Source organism: Asterias rubens, chromosome 12 (assembly GCF_902459465.1).
Source record: "Asterias rubens chromosome 12, eAstRub1.3, whole genome shotgun sequence".
NCBI classification, from domain to species: domain Eukaryota; kingdom Metazoa; phylum Echinodermata; class Asteroidea; order Forcipulatida; family Asteriidae; genus Asterias; species Asterias rubens.
The window spans coordinates 11,142,568-11,157,532 of NC_047073.1; the positions used below are offsets into that span (position 1 = coordinate 11,142,568).

At 38.7% G+C, this 14,965-nt stretch overlaps 1 protein-coding gene across 1 annotated transcript in view; it reads right to left on the minus strand.

Annotated features, from left to right (window-relative positions):
• LOC117298032 overlaps positions 1 to 14,965 on the minus strand; it is a 67,734-nt gene that overhangs the window by 1,312 nt on the left and 51,457 nt on the right. Inside the window, exons 35-47 of the mRNA XM_033781257.1 lie at positions 14,357 to 14,465; positions 13,845 to 14,009; positions 12,513 to 12,796; positions 11,670 to 11,879; positions 11,071 to 11,318; positions 10,265 to 10,451; positions 8,899 to 9,105; positions 7,357 to 7,581; positions 6,479 to 6,679; positions 5,647 to 5,787; positions 4,006 to 4,075; positions 1,691 to 1,915; positions 741 to 859 (exon numbers count right to left, since the gene is read on the minus strand). Coding sequence (XP_033637148.1) covers positions 741 to 859; positions 1,691 to 1,915; positions 4,006 to 4,075; positions 5,647 to 5,787; positions 6,479 to 6,679; positions 7,357 to 7,581; positions 8,899 to 9,105; positions 10,265 to 10,451; positions 11,071 to 11,318; positions 11,670 to 11,879; positions 12,513 to 12,796; positions 13,845 to 14,009; positions 14,357 to 14,465 — 2,391 coding nt within the window. The remainder of the gene's footprint in view (positions 1 to 740; positions 860 to 1,690; positions 1,916 to 4,005; positions 4,076 to 5,646; positions 5,788 to 6,478; positions 6,680 to 7,356; positions 7,582 to 8,898; positions 9,106 to 10,264; positions 10,452 to 11,070; positions 11,319 to 11,669; positions 11,880 to 12,512; positions 12,797 to 13,844; positions 14,010 to 14,356; positions 14,466 to 14,965) is intronic.

A 14,965-nucleotide genomic window follows, 5' to 3' on the forward strand; every position in this document is an offset into this window, starting at 1 on the left:
AACAAAAAGTGGAAACAAATATTAAATAAACATAGAGAGGAAACACAAACTTGGCATGGTGGGAGTAAACAAGGCCAAATTTCATAGAGTTGCTTAAGCCCAAAAATAATATTCTGGTCAGCATAATATTGTTTTGCTTAGCTACTTTTGACGCTGGCTCTGCTTACCACAAAATTCTTTGCTTATGGCTCCCTGTAAATTGCATGACTCTATGGCTGTAAGCGCAAAATTCCCCAGTAAGCAGAGCCATATTCTTTTTGGAGTCATCACAAAAAGTATAATCAGAATAAAAATTTAAAAAAACGACCACTATTCTTGGTGATCTTTGATGACCACTTTTGAATGTTGATGTTTACTGTTGCTGTGAATGTTTGAGAGTGAACAATCATTACTGGATGGTTTACTGCAATTAATCTTTGAATGAAACTTTGCAGGTCACTGCTTTCATGCCAAAGACCAGGTCACACCTGACAGGTTATATTGGAGACTACTGTGCCCTAATAGAAGACCTCGACCACTCAACTACATCGACGTGATCGGTAGAGACACGAAGTCTGAAATCGTGGACCTTCCAAACATGATGAGGGATTAACACCTCTGACGTGACATTGTGCATGGAATCTCGGTTGCGACCGCTAAATGATGATGATGAATGTTTTTACCTATTTGTGCAGTACTTTTAATTACTGTACATTTTATCTACCCGAGAAATTAAATAAATATAAATGTAAAATATTCACCTAGATAAAGCAAGCTGCCGAATGCATTGAGTCCTGTCTGGGAACCGGGACTCTGCGAGTTAACCGTCTGTTGATTTCCCTGTAAATCTTGTATCGTCATGGTAACTGTCCTACCCAACCTGTATAAAGCAAGTCAAAATTTGCATTATGTTAAATAATCAGGAAAATAAGGGTGTTAATCGTTAAAGGCAAAGCAATGCACATGTGTACTCAAAAACCTTGTTTATTTTTTAACCATGTATCACCCTAATTTCTAAAGCTTTGGTGTCCCAGGGATATCTCTCCGCTGGAGATTCTGTCCCCCATTTGAAAAATTAACATGGGCTGAAGGAGGATGTTTTAAAAGAGGGCGCTTTCAAAAGAAGTTTGTACACAGTTCGCCAAATGGAAGGACGCAATCTCCAGGGGGAAAGAATCTCCTGCCACACCGGCCCTTTACTCGCAACTAGAACTGCACATTAATAATATTAATTACAAATGTCTTATTATTGAACTGCACATTGCTGTTATCTGCATTACTTTCAGAAAATTAACATGGGCTGAAGGAGGATGTTGTAAAAGAGGGCGCTTTCAAAAGAAGTTTGTACACAGTTCGCCAAATGGAAGGACGCAATCTCCAGGGGGAAAGAATCTCCTGCCACACCGGCCCTTTACTCGCAACTAGAACTGCACATTAATAATAATAATTACAAATGTCTTATTATTGAACTGCACATTGCTGTTATCTGCATTACTTTCAGAGCCACGGGTGACCAATCCCAGTCTTTCTACCCTCATTCCTGAACTTTGACCTCCACCCCGTAATCACCTTGCAACACAAACACTGCCCAACATCAAGCTAAATGAGTCATTTGTCAAAGTTATAAATACCAACATTATTCATCAGGTTGACTCAAAATGTCTGAATTCTTATAAAAAAAAATTCCATTTTTGCTCCCTGCCTTACTCACCTTGTGACTCTTACATCATACCACATATTAGTGTTGATCGCTATATTATTGGCCGTGACCGACCCTACTCCGTCGCCGAGCTCATAGCGAAACTCCAACCTCTGATTCTTGACCCCAAGGGCTATGAAGTCGTCGTTGGTGCTGGCCCCGTACCACAAGAGCAGGGAGTCAGACGAGGGCCTGCTCGTTCGGAACATGAGGGTGAATTCGTTGGACGAGAAATCACTGAAAACGCACAAACACAAATGTATCATGGAACAGTGTCACTCACAGCACTATATTATTATTCCTGAATATAACTTTCTCTATTTAAAACTAGGCCTCATATCAGCTGTCCTAGTATAAAACAATTTATTATTAGTAGTATTAAATTATTATCATTATACTGCTAGGGTAAAAGTACAACAACAATTTTAAAACTGTGAGGCAGGCTGCTCTACATCAAGTCCCAATTTCAGAAAGCAGAAAATATTGCTTGGCATTTAGCAAAAACAAACATGAACCTACTCACAGATAGTACAGGTTACATGGAAAATTGGCTGGTAAGTTACTATTTTGCTACAAAACCAAAAATGTTTTGTGCTTAGCAACTTTTTGTGGATAAGCAGCTCCATGATTTTGACCCCAAAGATACAGGGAGGATATACAGAGATTATAACTGTATAGACCTTTCTTTTGCAACGTCACAGCCCGAGTTTTTGCCAACCCAGATTGGAAAACTATGGAAAGCCGTAAGTGCAAATTAAGAAAAGATCGCTTTTTTTGGTAACAATGTAACCAAATTTGTTGATTTTGTTAAAAACAAAACAAATAATTATGAGAGGTATTTTATTTAATTTAAAGTTTGCCGAAAATGCTGAATTTGGTATAAAACATCTGTTTTTAAGATTTAGTGTTTTACTAACATTCGGCCGACCATGCCAACCAAGGCGGTTTGTTTATCAACAAAAGAAAGGTCTATACAGCTGATTATAACTTTTATTATTAAGGTAAACAGTTATGAATATATACACAGTTTCAAAGGTGAGTACTAATTTGGATAACTCCTCTAGTTTTTGCACTTATAACCCTTGAGTTTACAAGGAGGTATGTGGAGAAGCAAAAGAGGCAAGAAAATAAAGGCAGAAACAGTGGACAAAACATTGGTGATTTCATTCATTTATGGTTGTTTCTTGCTTTCAGGACAGTTACAAGAAAAGGACGATTTGCAACAATAAAATATCATGAAATCGGGAAAAATAATATTAGCCAATCATTCATATAACACCTTATGCAAGTGCTGAAAGCACTTCACAAAAATACATAAGTAAGGGAATCAATGTGTGGTGAAGAGGTTTTCAACTAGTGGTTTAATCCCAACGAGGCCTGGTTCTTGATAATTTTACCGGTCAAAATTTTTGGTCAAAAAGTAAATAAATGCAAACATTATAATTGTTCAATGATTTCTTTCAACACAACATCCCTCCAGCTATGAAATGGTACGGCCCTCCGCCGCCCTCGGGTAAACAACTCCTTATAAGGGAATGCTGTGGGCTTCGAGCGTATCGCGTGATGTGGCACAACTGTCCCGGCCGTTGCTCTCAACCAATAGGAATGACGAAACTGTCTTATAATCACAGGTGCAAAATCGCGTGTCACGCCCATTTCTCAACACTTTTTACCGGTCATAAACAAAGGTTTATACACACTCACGTGACGCGCTCTCCACCAATAGGAATAGCGAAACTATCCGTGGTATTTATGAATCAGCAATTACAAACAGGCATGATATTTGGCCAGTGGACAAAAAGTAGGAGTACAAGGGCTGACCTACATGTACACATGGTATGGGATGAGATAGACCTCAGGCTATTTAAGAACAATTTCGATGATTTGTCTGAGGGTCAAAAAAATGTAAAAGCGGACTTAAGTAGGAAGAGAAACAAGCCTTGAAAGTACACACAAACACAAAATTACCAATATGCAGACTGAGCAATTAAATTATATCAAAAATAAAATTACGGGGTTTTACAAGCACTATTCAATCTCAGCCAAGATCCTCAGCATGAAGTATGGGCTTTTAAATAGAACAAAACCAGACTAAAAAACCTAAACCCAATTTCCTAAAAAGTTGCTTCAGTACAAAAAGTAGCTAAGCGCAATAGAAATATACCAGCACCAATATTATTTCAGATCTATCATCTGTGACTGGTATCCTTACTTATGGATACCGGTGCTATATAAATTATTTTGATTGATTGAATGATTGATTGGTATCCTGTTCAAATTGTTAAGCACATCGAGCACTGTAGATTTGTTTTGATAGTTATTTTTACCTTGCAATAATCTCAGGTGAGAATTCTAGATAACTGCGTCCCATGAACTGCGGTGTGGAATAACTGAGTGCTGTAGAGGTGAGGGAACACAAAGACAACAATGGAATCAATAATGTTTTCAATTTGTATTACTCATCAAAAAGCACAGTAAGCGCCAATAACTCGATGAATAGGAACCATTATATAACACCCAAGCAGATCCTTGCCATTTGATTGGAGGATTGTCCGTCACGTGATAGCAAATAAAAGTACCATTGTACGCTGAGTCACTCACCGTGCTTTTTCGTTCCATCCGAAAAGTACCATTGCACGCTGGCAGCATGCAATGGTACTTTTCGGATGGAACGAAAAAGCTGAGTAAAAACATCACTGCGTGCGCGTGTCTTTGGTAACGCAGCAGGTGTTACTGCAAGAAGGCATAGTAAAATTACTAGCATTCGGCTTCTACAGTTGAAATTGTTTGTTTTGAAAGTTGTATCTTTCAATCAAAATGACAAAGATCTACTTGGATGTTATATAAAACAAATAATGAAAGTTTTTCATTCGTGCAATGGTGCGAATATGTTCATTCGTTGAAAGCTGGAATGTTCCATTCAACTCGGCTCCGCCTCGTTGAATAGAACATTCCCTCTTTCAACTCATGAACATATTCGCACCATTGCACTCATAAACATTCATTATGTGTATAATAACAAATGTCCATAAGGAAAGGTTTGTGGTAACACCATGTAATGGAGTGGTTCTGAAAAGAACTGTTGGTTTCAACTCGCTTGAGTTGAAATTTACGTTTTTTTTCCAGAACCACCCCAAACCGCTAACATTTCCACCATGCCAATTTTCAAATCCTACTTAAAGGCAGTGGACACTATTGGAGATAACTCAAAATAATTATTATTTTAGCATAAAACCTTACTTGGTGGCGAGTAATGGGGAGAGGTTGATAGTATAGAACATTGTGAGAAATGGATCCCTCTGAAGTGACATAGTTTTCGAGAAACTGGTAGTTTTCCACGAATTTGATTTCGAGACCTCAAATTTAGAATTTGAGGTCTCGAAATCAACCATCTAAACGCACACAACTTCGTGTGACAAGGGTGTTTTTTCTTTCATTATTATCTCGCAACTTCGATGGCCAATTGATCTCAAATTTTCACAGGTTTGTTATTTTATGCATATGTTGAGATACACCAAGTGAGAAGACTGGTCTTTGACAATTACCAATAGTGTCCAGTGTCTTTAACAAATGTCCAGTTTAACATGTGGGAGGGAACCCCCAAAAGAGAAAAGCCATGTAATCAGGTAGGGATTGAAAACTCAGGGAAAGCAACTACTGAGCCAACCTAAGCCCGATTTCATCAAGCTGTTTCATAAAAGCAGAAAATTCTCTTGAACAAATTTCTTTGCTCATCAACGATAAACGTACGGTATTCTGGCCGGTAACCTATTTTTGCTAAGCAAGATTCTTTTTCAGCAAGTTTTTGTGATTACATCATCATTGTTCGGCATAGACTTACGTCCGTGATTATATGAAGACGGAAAAAATCTAAGCAATTTCAACAGACTTGCTTCAGCAAAGTAAACAGTTATCTTATTGAGATAATTGCAAAATAGGAAAAAAACAAAAATAAATTTTAAACATACCATCTGAGCACGTCAATCCAATAAACCTGAAAGTGCACAGACAGATAGCGACTCCATTGTTGTCATGGTAACATGTGCCGCCATTTTGGCACTGTCTGGATGAGGGGAGAGACTCGCACGGTGTGATCTCACAGAAGTCACCTAGCATTTGAATTCAGACAATAAACATTGTTATAAGATCTTTAGGGTCTACTCCATATTGAGGGGTCAATTGCCAAGCTGCCAAATTTTTAACAACATTAATGGTGGCTTCTTATATTTAGCGCTCAAATCCGTCATTCATTGACACTCAAGGCACTCCAACATTATTACCCTCGGTCACTGTGCGATTTATTTCATTCCCTAAACCATCTCAGCTCCCTGGGGAGTTATAGAGTCTGTGCTGCCAAGTATGTAGTGCATCAAGCTAAATCAATCACAAGAACCATCTCTGCCCTCACAGGTACCCATTTATCCTGGGTGAAGAGAAGCGTTTACACTTAAGTTTCTTGCTCAAGGCCACAAGTTTCATGACAGGGATTTGAACCCACACCCTGATGACTTAACCACCAGAACATGAATTGGATGTTCTTAACCATTCAACGATGACACCCAAACTTGTTACCTATTGTCAACATTTAATGTACATGTTTGTTTGTTTGTTTGATTGTCTGGGTGTTTGTGAATATGTTTGTGAACATGTTGGTGTGCCAAGTCTGTTTTTTATATGTGTGTTTCAGTTTACTTGTTTTTCTGAGATTATTCAGTTTGTGTTGTGTTAAGTAATTCGAATTTTTACTATTTTTTTTTTTTTTTAACAAACTAACAAAATGCCAAAGAAGTTAAGTCTTACCGGAGAACCCCGGTGCACAGTTACATCGGTAACCCTTAGCATCTACAGCATCATCAGCGCACGTTGCTCCATTGATGCAAGCATTGTTGAGATTACAGGGACTGGTATCCTGACATTGGGATAATCCTAATCCTAGGGACGGTTGATCCAAAGCCTGTTGCTGGCCGTTGATCTCCAGACGCCGGATGCAACCAGAAAACCCTATTTTCAAAAACATTTTTTTTTATTTTATTTGATTTGATGTGAAATGGTTTATTCACAATTAAAAATGAATTTGCGGCCAGGGGCCAAATCAAAACATTTGTACATGAACAAATTTAAAAACTTTAAATACAATGACAAGATTGGAAATAACAAAGAAAGCAAAAAGGTCATATAAGCAAATAAAACATTACAATTTTTGTTTAAACAAATTTTAAAATGGTTTATTCTTAAATGTCGGGGCAGCTGGATAAATAATAATAAATAGTAATAGTGGGCATTTATAATGCGCCATGTCTGTCTGACAGACACTCCTGGCCCAGGAGAGATGCAGGAGCGAGTGGGCCTAACCAAAACAAGTTTTCAGATGAGTTTTGAAGCTTTTTTGTTCGTTTAGGCTTTAAAACAATCTAAAAACATACAGCCAGTCAATCGCAGGTCACTCCCAAGCTCCCACGAGTACCTATTTTTTAATCCTGGGTGATTTTGTGTGGAGAGAAGCAATTATGATAAAGTGTTGTCGCGACTAACCAGGCTAGGATTCGATGACATATTCTGTAAATTAATTTGATTCCCCTAACCTAGATCGCTCGGTCATGACACCCCAGTAAAGCAAGTCAATGAATCAAAAACAAAACAATACACAAATTAAATAACGGGCAAACATATGAACCCACCTCCAGTGATACCAGCCCTGCTTGGTATGACGACACCTTGGCCCACACCTCCGATGTAGGTAAGGTTACCAGCACTCAATCTGTTGTTTGGACCTAGTGACTGACCGGTAGCCATGCCTAGCTCGTTGTCCAGTTTCAGCTGGCCTCCGCTTGAATCTCGCACGGCGTAAATCTCGTGCCACTCGTCGATCCTCACAGGGGTGTTGCTGATGATGTTGGCTTGGCCTAGGAAAAAATTCAGTGTTCGTTAAAATCATCTCATCCTTTTTTCACAGACCTTGAGCTTTAATACAAAATTATAATCTGTGAAGTTTTCCCGACATACATGTAATACTCAAACTTCAAAATAAAACTTGCAAAAGTGAAATAAATTTACATAGTTGACATTTTCCAGTGAGTCGACCAACCACAAGATATTATGTTTTAAGGCTGGCATTTATATATCATATTAACTGGTCAGATAGTAAGAAGAATAACATTGTATGAAACAGTTTATGAAGACAGTTTATAACGAAAGATAAAAGAAAAAAATAATCTTATGAAACACATTCTGCAAATTTAAGAGACAAACAATAATCAGATTGCAAACACTTTAATCCCTTCACTTAACGATAAGTTCTCTAATGTACATTACACAACACATGGGACAAATGTCTTTAATAATGTTATGAACCATTAAAGCCATTATACACTTTCGGTATTAAACAGTATTGTCCAAGTCCCACACTTCGTGTATCACAACTTATACATAAAAAAACAAACCTGTGAAAGTTTAGGTTCAATCGGTCATCGGAGTCGGGAGAAAATAACGGGAAAACCCATTCTTGTTTCCGCGCGTTTCGCCGTTTCATGACATGTGTTTAAAATGAATCCGTAATTCTCGCTAACGAGAATTTACATTGTTTTAATGTTTTCTCAAAAAGTAAAGCATTTCACGGAACAATATTTCAAGAGAATTTTTTTTTTTTTCTGTACCAAAAGTGTATAATGGCTATAAAGCTTGATAACGCGCCATCTACTTAGTGTACTAGACTGAGTATTCTGAGGTGCAGCACATAAAACACAAACAAGCAACAACAGATTAATATCAAATATAAAGATACAAATCAATATACTGGAGGGACATGTATAGTATCACTAAAATATATGCAGAGTTAAGTGAATGAGTTTTTTAATCAATTTTTGGAATAGTTTAAAAGAGCTGCAGCTTCTTTTGACAGGTAAAGTGTTCCTAAGTTTAGGTTCACAACATATTTTAAGAAGAAATAGTAAATTGTCTTTCTTAAGGACACATGTGTCAAAAGACCGGAACTCAAACTCACACTCTGCTGATCAGATTGTAATTATTTTATTTTATATTATTTAATATTCGTTTTGGTTTTACACATATACACCGATGTGTGTTAGCACTGCATACTCAGTACTTTCCCCCCGAGTTCTGTGAAAACAAAATCACACGCATATTACTTTTGTGGGATTTGAACCCACGACCTTTGCAATTCTAGAGCAGTGTCATACAAACTTTATTCTTTGTGTACAAACCTGAGCCCAGGTCAAAGGTGAAGTGTACATAGCTATTGACCAGACCGATCCCAATGAAGTCGTTGCTGTCAGCATTCCACAGTAGGACTCCACTGGTACCCGCTGGTTTGAACTCCATACGGATCATGGTGGACGAGGCCGGGATGAGAATGAATGAGTGGGCTTGGTAAGATGGCGGACTGAAGGACGGGATGGTGACGCTCGTTGCTACAGGAGGAGAAAAAAACAAAACAATTATAGTCACTTTCAAAATTCTGCTCTTGGGTACAACATTATATCACTCGTTTACATCTCACCTTTGCCACATATTCAAAGCACTGTGACAGGTATGCTATGTTTTGATATTACCTTCTTACAGCAGCGGGTGCAGAGCATAATCTGTGGCCAACTGTACCACGAACAACAGGCCAAACACCTTCTCTTACCGATTTGTGTACTGGGTTCTTTTATGGCATGACGTGGCCGAGCCGATAAGATCGCCGGACTTTAATAAGCTCTGGTGTTTCTGATCAGCAGAGTGTGGGTTTGGGTCCAGGTCATGACACTTGTGTCTTTAAGCAAGACACTTCCCATTATTGCCGCATCCTTCGGATGGATATAAAGCTGTAGGTCTCGTGTGTTGTGTATAAATAAGGGAATCAATGTGTGGTGAACAGGTTTTCAACTAGTGGTCTGGTTCTGGTTCTTAATAATTTTACCAAGACGAAGTTGAGGTAAATTATCAAGAACCAGGCCTCGGCGGGTTTAAACCACTAGTCGAAAACCGGTTCAACACACTTTGATTCCCATTCATAAATACCTTTTCGGTTAAACAACAGCAACACTTTTTGTCAAAAAGTAAAATAAATGCAGAAATTATAATTGTTCAATGATTTCTTTCAACACAAAACCCCTCCAGCTATGAAATGGTAAGGCCCTCAGGTTAACAACTCCTTATAAGGAGATTGCTGTGCGCGTCGCACATATCGCGTAATGTGGCACAACTGTCTTCTAAGCACAGGTGCAAGCTCGCGTGTCACGCCCATGTTTCAACACTTTTTACTGGTCATTATCAAAGGTTTAAACACCCCCACGTGACGCGCTCTCCACCAATAGGAATAGCGAAACTGTCTTAGGTATTTAGGAATGTAAAATAACCCAGTACACTTATCGTAAAGACAGGGGTGGCAAAGTGCACTTGACTGTTCGGCAACAACACATGGGTATATCGGTTATAATACAACCACGTAGATTCTTGTCATTTGAAACAAACAAGAGGCAGTGACCAACTTTTAGGATCTTTTTCAACCCTCGTACTATCCTACCATTCAACATCGTATTCAATTAAAAAGTCTTTTAATAATTTAGAATGGAAGTGACTGCATACCTATTTGACACGTTGACCCCGTCCATCCTACTGGACAGCTACATCCAAACGTGTCATCATTGATGACACGGCACTGACCATTACGCTGGCAAGGGTTAGGGGAACATGGGCTGTTAACGCACTGGCCAATGTCCACACCACTTATAGCAGTCTGCCATAGGATAGGTGAAGCTACGGTCCCTCCAACCTGCATGGAAGATACAAAAGTTGAAATAAATTGAACACACGCAAAAAAGAAAACAATCCAGAATTGCAGAATAGGCAGAAAGTAATCCACCCAAAACTTTCAATTCAATAGGCCGATCCATTAGGCTCTGCCCACATCGCACGTATGTGCAAGAACACGTGAATCTCTCAAATGCCTTTCTGCACAACTCTGATGTCGGAATTGATTTGTCGGACCTTCGCTTCGTGGTGATTGGTCAATACGCAATGGGGCGGAGCTTAATGGATCGATCTATTCAATTCAACTCAACATTTATTTCATAATGCAAAATGTACTTAGTAATTTTAAAGAAGGTCTATTGAAAAAAAGATAAACAATAACTAGAATAACAATCACATGACACACAATGAAGGATAATCATCAGAATAATCTGGGAGGCGCCATTTTGGTGGTCAATGTCAGCGTGTGCTATTCAGTGAAGTGCACATTTTTAGGTGAGCGGCGTTTACACGTAAGCCTGTTGACCAGCAACATGGTGAGCGTGGTATCAGTCGCCCTGTGTGACGCGCGTGCAAGGGGTCAATACCATTCCAAAGATGAGGTCTAAAACAATCTCTTAAACATTTTTATCCAAACTGACCTGTAAATCCTGCATGCACCCTTGGAAACCAATGAAGAAACCCGTCTCTAGATGCAACTGGCCGAAGTCTGGCGTCCCGCCGACATACAACGGTCCAGTGATGGTCAGGGTGTCCACACCGCTACCCTGGTACGTGTCCACTTGGTCATCTACAAACAAGTCGGCCGAGTGACCATTACGCTGGAGTGATGCAGTGTGCCACTGGTTTAAGGTGATCGGCTGGGTGCTTAGAACTACCGTGATGTCACCTGCGTATTATTCAAGTAAAGATAAAGAACAAATTGGCATTTAGGTTGGCGTTTGGTTATTTGTGAATATTGATTTTTTTGAGGACATATGGTGATATTGATTCATTTCACTAGGGCTAAAATCATAAAGCCTGCAAGCTTACAAACTTGCTAAGCACCACAAATCGTGCCAAATCAGAAACGGGTCACCAGCCAAAATTCCATTAAGTTTACATTGTTGTAACTGGTGCCCTACTCATTTTTTGCTTAAGCAGTATTTTCTGCCTAACAGCTTTATGCTATTGGGCCCTGGCGCCATCACTTTTGGAAGTCGTTTTTTTATGTTTTTAGGTAACCTAGATTTTTACTAACCTAGATTATATCTCATCTGTACCATACTCCCCAGCATGCCCAGCGCCAGGAAGTTTCCCATCGGAGAATTCTCCCCCATGTAGATCAGGAGTCCGTCGCTGGCCGTTGGTCGAAATGTCAAACTGATACTGGTCTGTAGAATCGCTGACCTCACCGGGTCAAAGGTCAAGTGAGAGGCACCGGTGAAACTGGGACTCAGGTCGGAGAGATCTGAAAACAGAAGGAAGTATTTTTTATAAAGACTGGGTGGAAAAGGCGAAAGAAAAGTTTTTTTTATAAATCATGAAATCCTATAAATTGAGGTCAGTTCACAGCTTTGGCTTATTTTTAAAGTTATTTAAATTCCTTTGGATCAAGTACAATCGTGTAACTGTAATAATAATTCTTTAGTTTCTCAGTCCGAAATCAACGTCAAGCAGACACCCAAAGCACAATTGCTTATTCCATTAGCTTCAATTGAAATAAGAATGTCTATAAAAGTGTACAGAATCCCTAACAAAAATTGTGGCAATAAGTTATGATTTTCTCTAAATGCAATACCTTGAAAGTCCAGAAAATAGCATTTTAAGACCAAAATTGCTTATTTCAACAAAATAAGAACAAATATATATATATGTGCACAAAAACCTTCACAATAAAAAAATCATTCTATGTTTTCACACAAAAATTTAATGCTGTGTTGAAAAATAAAGAGTATTGAAAAATAGAAAGTATCGAAAATAAAATAAAAAAATAGAGAGTATTGGAAAATAGAAAGTATTGACAAAATAGAAAGTTTTGAAAAGAATGAAACTAATTCACTCATCTATAGAGATAAACTTTTCTTTTAGCCTTCAGTCTTACCCTGATTGGTTTCACAGAGATCTCCAGTCTTATCGAACGGACACGAGCAGCGAAAGCTCGTCCCAACAGGTACACAAGTGGAGCCGCTAGCACACCGTGTATTCTCAAAACAACCGTCGTGAGAAAGTTCACAATTGCTGCCGTGGAAACCGACTGGACACTGACACGTGTACGAGCCTGGAGATGGAACACAGATGGCGCTGTTCATGCAGGGAAGCGCATCGCAGAGGTTCTCGTCACACTGAGCCACGTTCGCTCCACGCAAGGCCTCTGATTGGTTAAAGCTTTGGAAGAGTGAAGAAAAAATAAAGTTTGTTTTAGAAAAAAAAAACGAAATTCTACAACTTTGATTCCATGTTATTCTTTTTAAACCACGATGAATTAAAGGGTGTGTGAATGCAAAGATAATAAAAATGAAGAACAAATCATTAATATCGTAATAAAGCAGATTCTAAATTTGCTTCATGATTAAGGAATATTTGTGATTTTTACCCATCAACCAAGTATGCTTATAACTGTATATCTGCATACATTTTGAATGTCAAATATTTCTCATAAATATTTCTATGTGCATAAGGAGGTCTATTATACACACATTGACTGGCAATGAGGTAACTAGTGTTCGTATATTCCCCCGAGGGACCTTGAGTGACCAGAAGAGCGACCTATTTCTGGTTACTCACAGGCTCGAGGGGAAATAGACGTACACTAGTTACCGAATCATGCCAGTCAATATGTGTTTTATAACACAGCTCGGTCTTAAATGTGAAATAAGAACAGAAATCTGGAAAAGAAATGAAGTTTTGTTGTTGCTATTCACGGTTGCTGTTCAAGAGAGGGCACCGTAACCGGGCACTATTTCCCGCTCGGGAACTAGTTCCCGCAAAACACGCGTGTGCGATCACTAGACTATATTAGTTCATCCCACGTGACCGTGTTTCAGCCAACCAGAATACAGAACAAGCAAGAGGGGTAATATAATCTATGTTATAGCAAATAAATCTAGTGTTTGAATCAACAATGTATACCACATCGGTGTATGGGTGAAAACCAAAATTAATATTCTTTATCCCCGATGCAAATTTAACATCTATTATATCGTTGCAGTACCCGCTGCCAAAACATAGGATTCGGACTGCCTCTAACTACCGGGCAATCTCAGTAGTCTAGTTGGTAAGACACTGCTCTAGAATTGAAAGGGTCGTGGGTTCTAATCCCACCTAGGTAATATGCCTGTGGTAGTTTTTCACAGGACTCGGGAAAGTACTGAGTATACAGTGCTGACACACATCGGTGTATGGGTAAAAACCAAAATTAATAATGTATACCAACCTGTACGAAAACCCTTGTATGGTCAGAGACAGAATACACCCAGTGAATCCTACATTGACCCCTGACCTCAAGGTCGCAGGGGTCAAGTCGTCCATGCCACCAACAAATACCTCTGGTTGGACATTGAGTGAAGAGAGCTGACCAGATGAGGTTCCACTTTTTGTGCTACAGGGAAAAAATAAACAAATTTCAAAGAGCCGCTCAAAGTAGAAGCTATTGCGACAAAAGTTCTGTTAAGCACTAATGAGCCGTCATAGATGATACATATGACATGATAATTTGGCTGGTGGTAACCTCTAAGCATGGTCTTGTTGGAATTTTTTTTCTCTCTGAAATTTGCAACCTTTGTGAATGTTTTACTCTGTAAGCACAATATAACAAGATACAGACAATAAACAAAGACGACTTCTTTCTGAAATAATGAATGAGCTTTTTTAAATTCCAACAATATGTCTTTAAATATCATTAATAAGCACTGTTTGGAGCACATTGAAATAAAACTAAGAACTGACCTTTGACCTGAGACAGTCATCTGACTTGATCTGCCATCTCTCTGTACGTTAACTGTCACCCAACTATTGAGGGCCACAGGATCACTGATTATTCGCACCGTGTCGATACCTATGCCAGACAAAATAAGAAAAGTAATCAGTTCGCTGAATTTGCGTTTTCTTGTTTTTGCAAGTGTCTTACAAGAAATTTACTTTAATAAATGTTAAATTTGCAACATGGATAAAGAAAATTATTTGGTTTTTACCCATACACCGATTTGTGTAAGCACTGAAACTCAGTACTTTCCAGAGTTCTCTGAAAAAAAATCACAGTTATCTTACTCAGATGAAATTCGAACCCAGGACCTTTGCCAATCTAGTGCAGAGGTAAAAACCAAACCATACTTGTGCCTTCCATTACTAGTCTGTCTCTCCCTGTATAACAAACTTAACTCCTGGAACCTATACCAATTTGCCTCAATTTCCGGAATGTAATGCGACCAAGCCAAATGAGTTGTTTGTCGGAACAAGCCAAAACAGGGATGAAGTTAAAAAACAAATGAAATTAAATTTGTATTGGTTTAAACCATTTGAAAGTTATTTTGTTCTACACAAAAAATGAATACACAC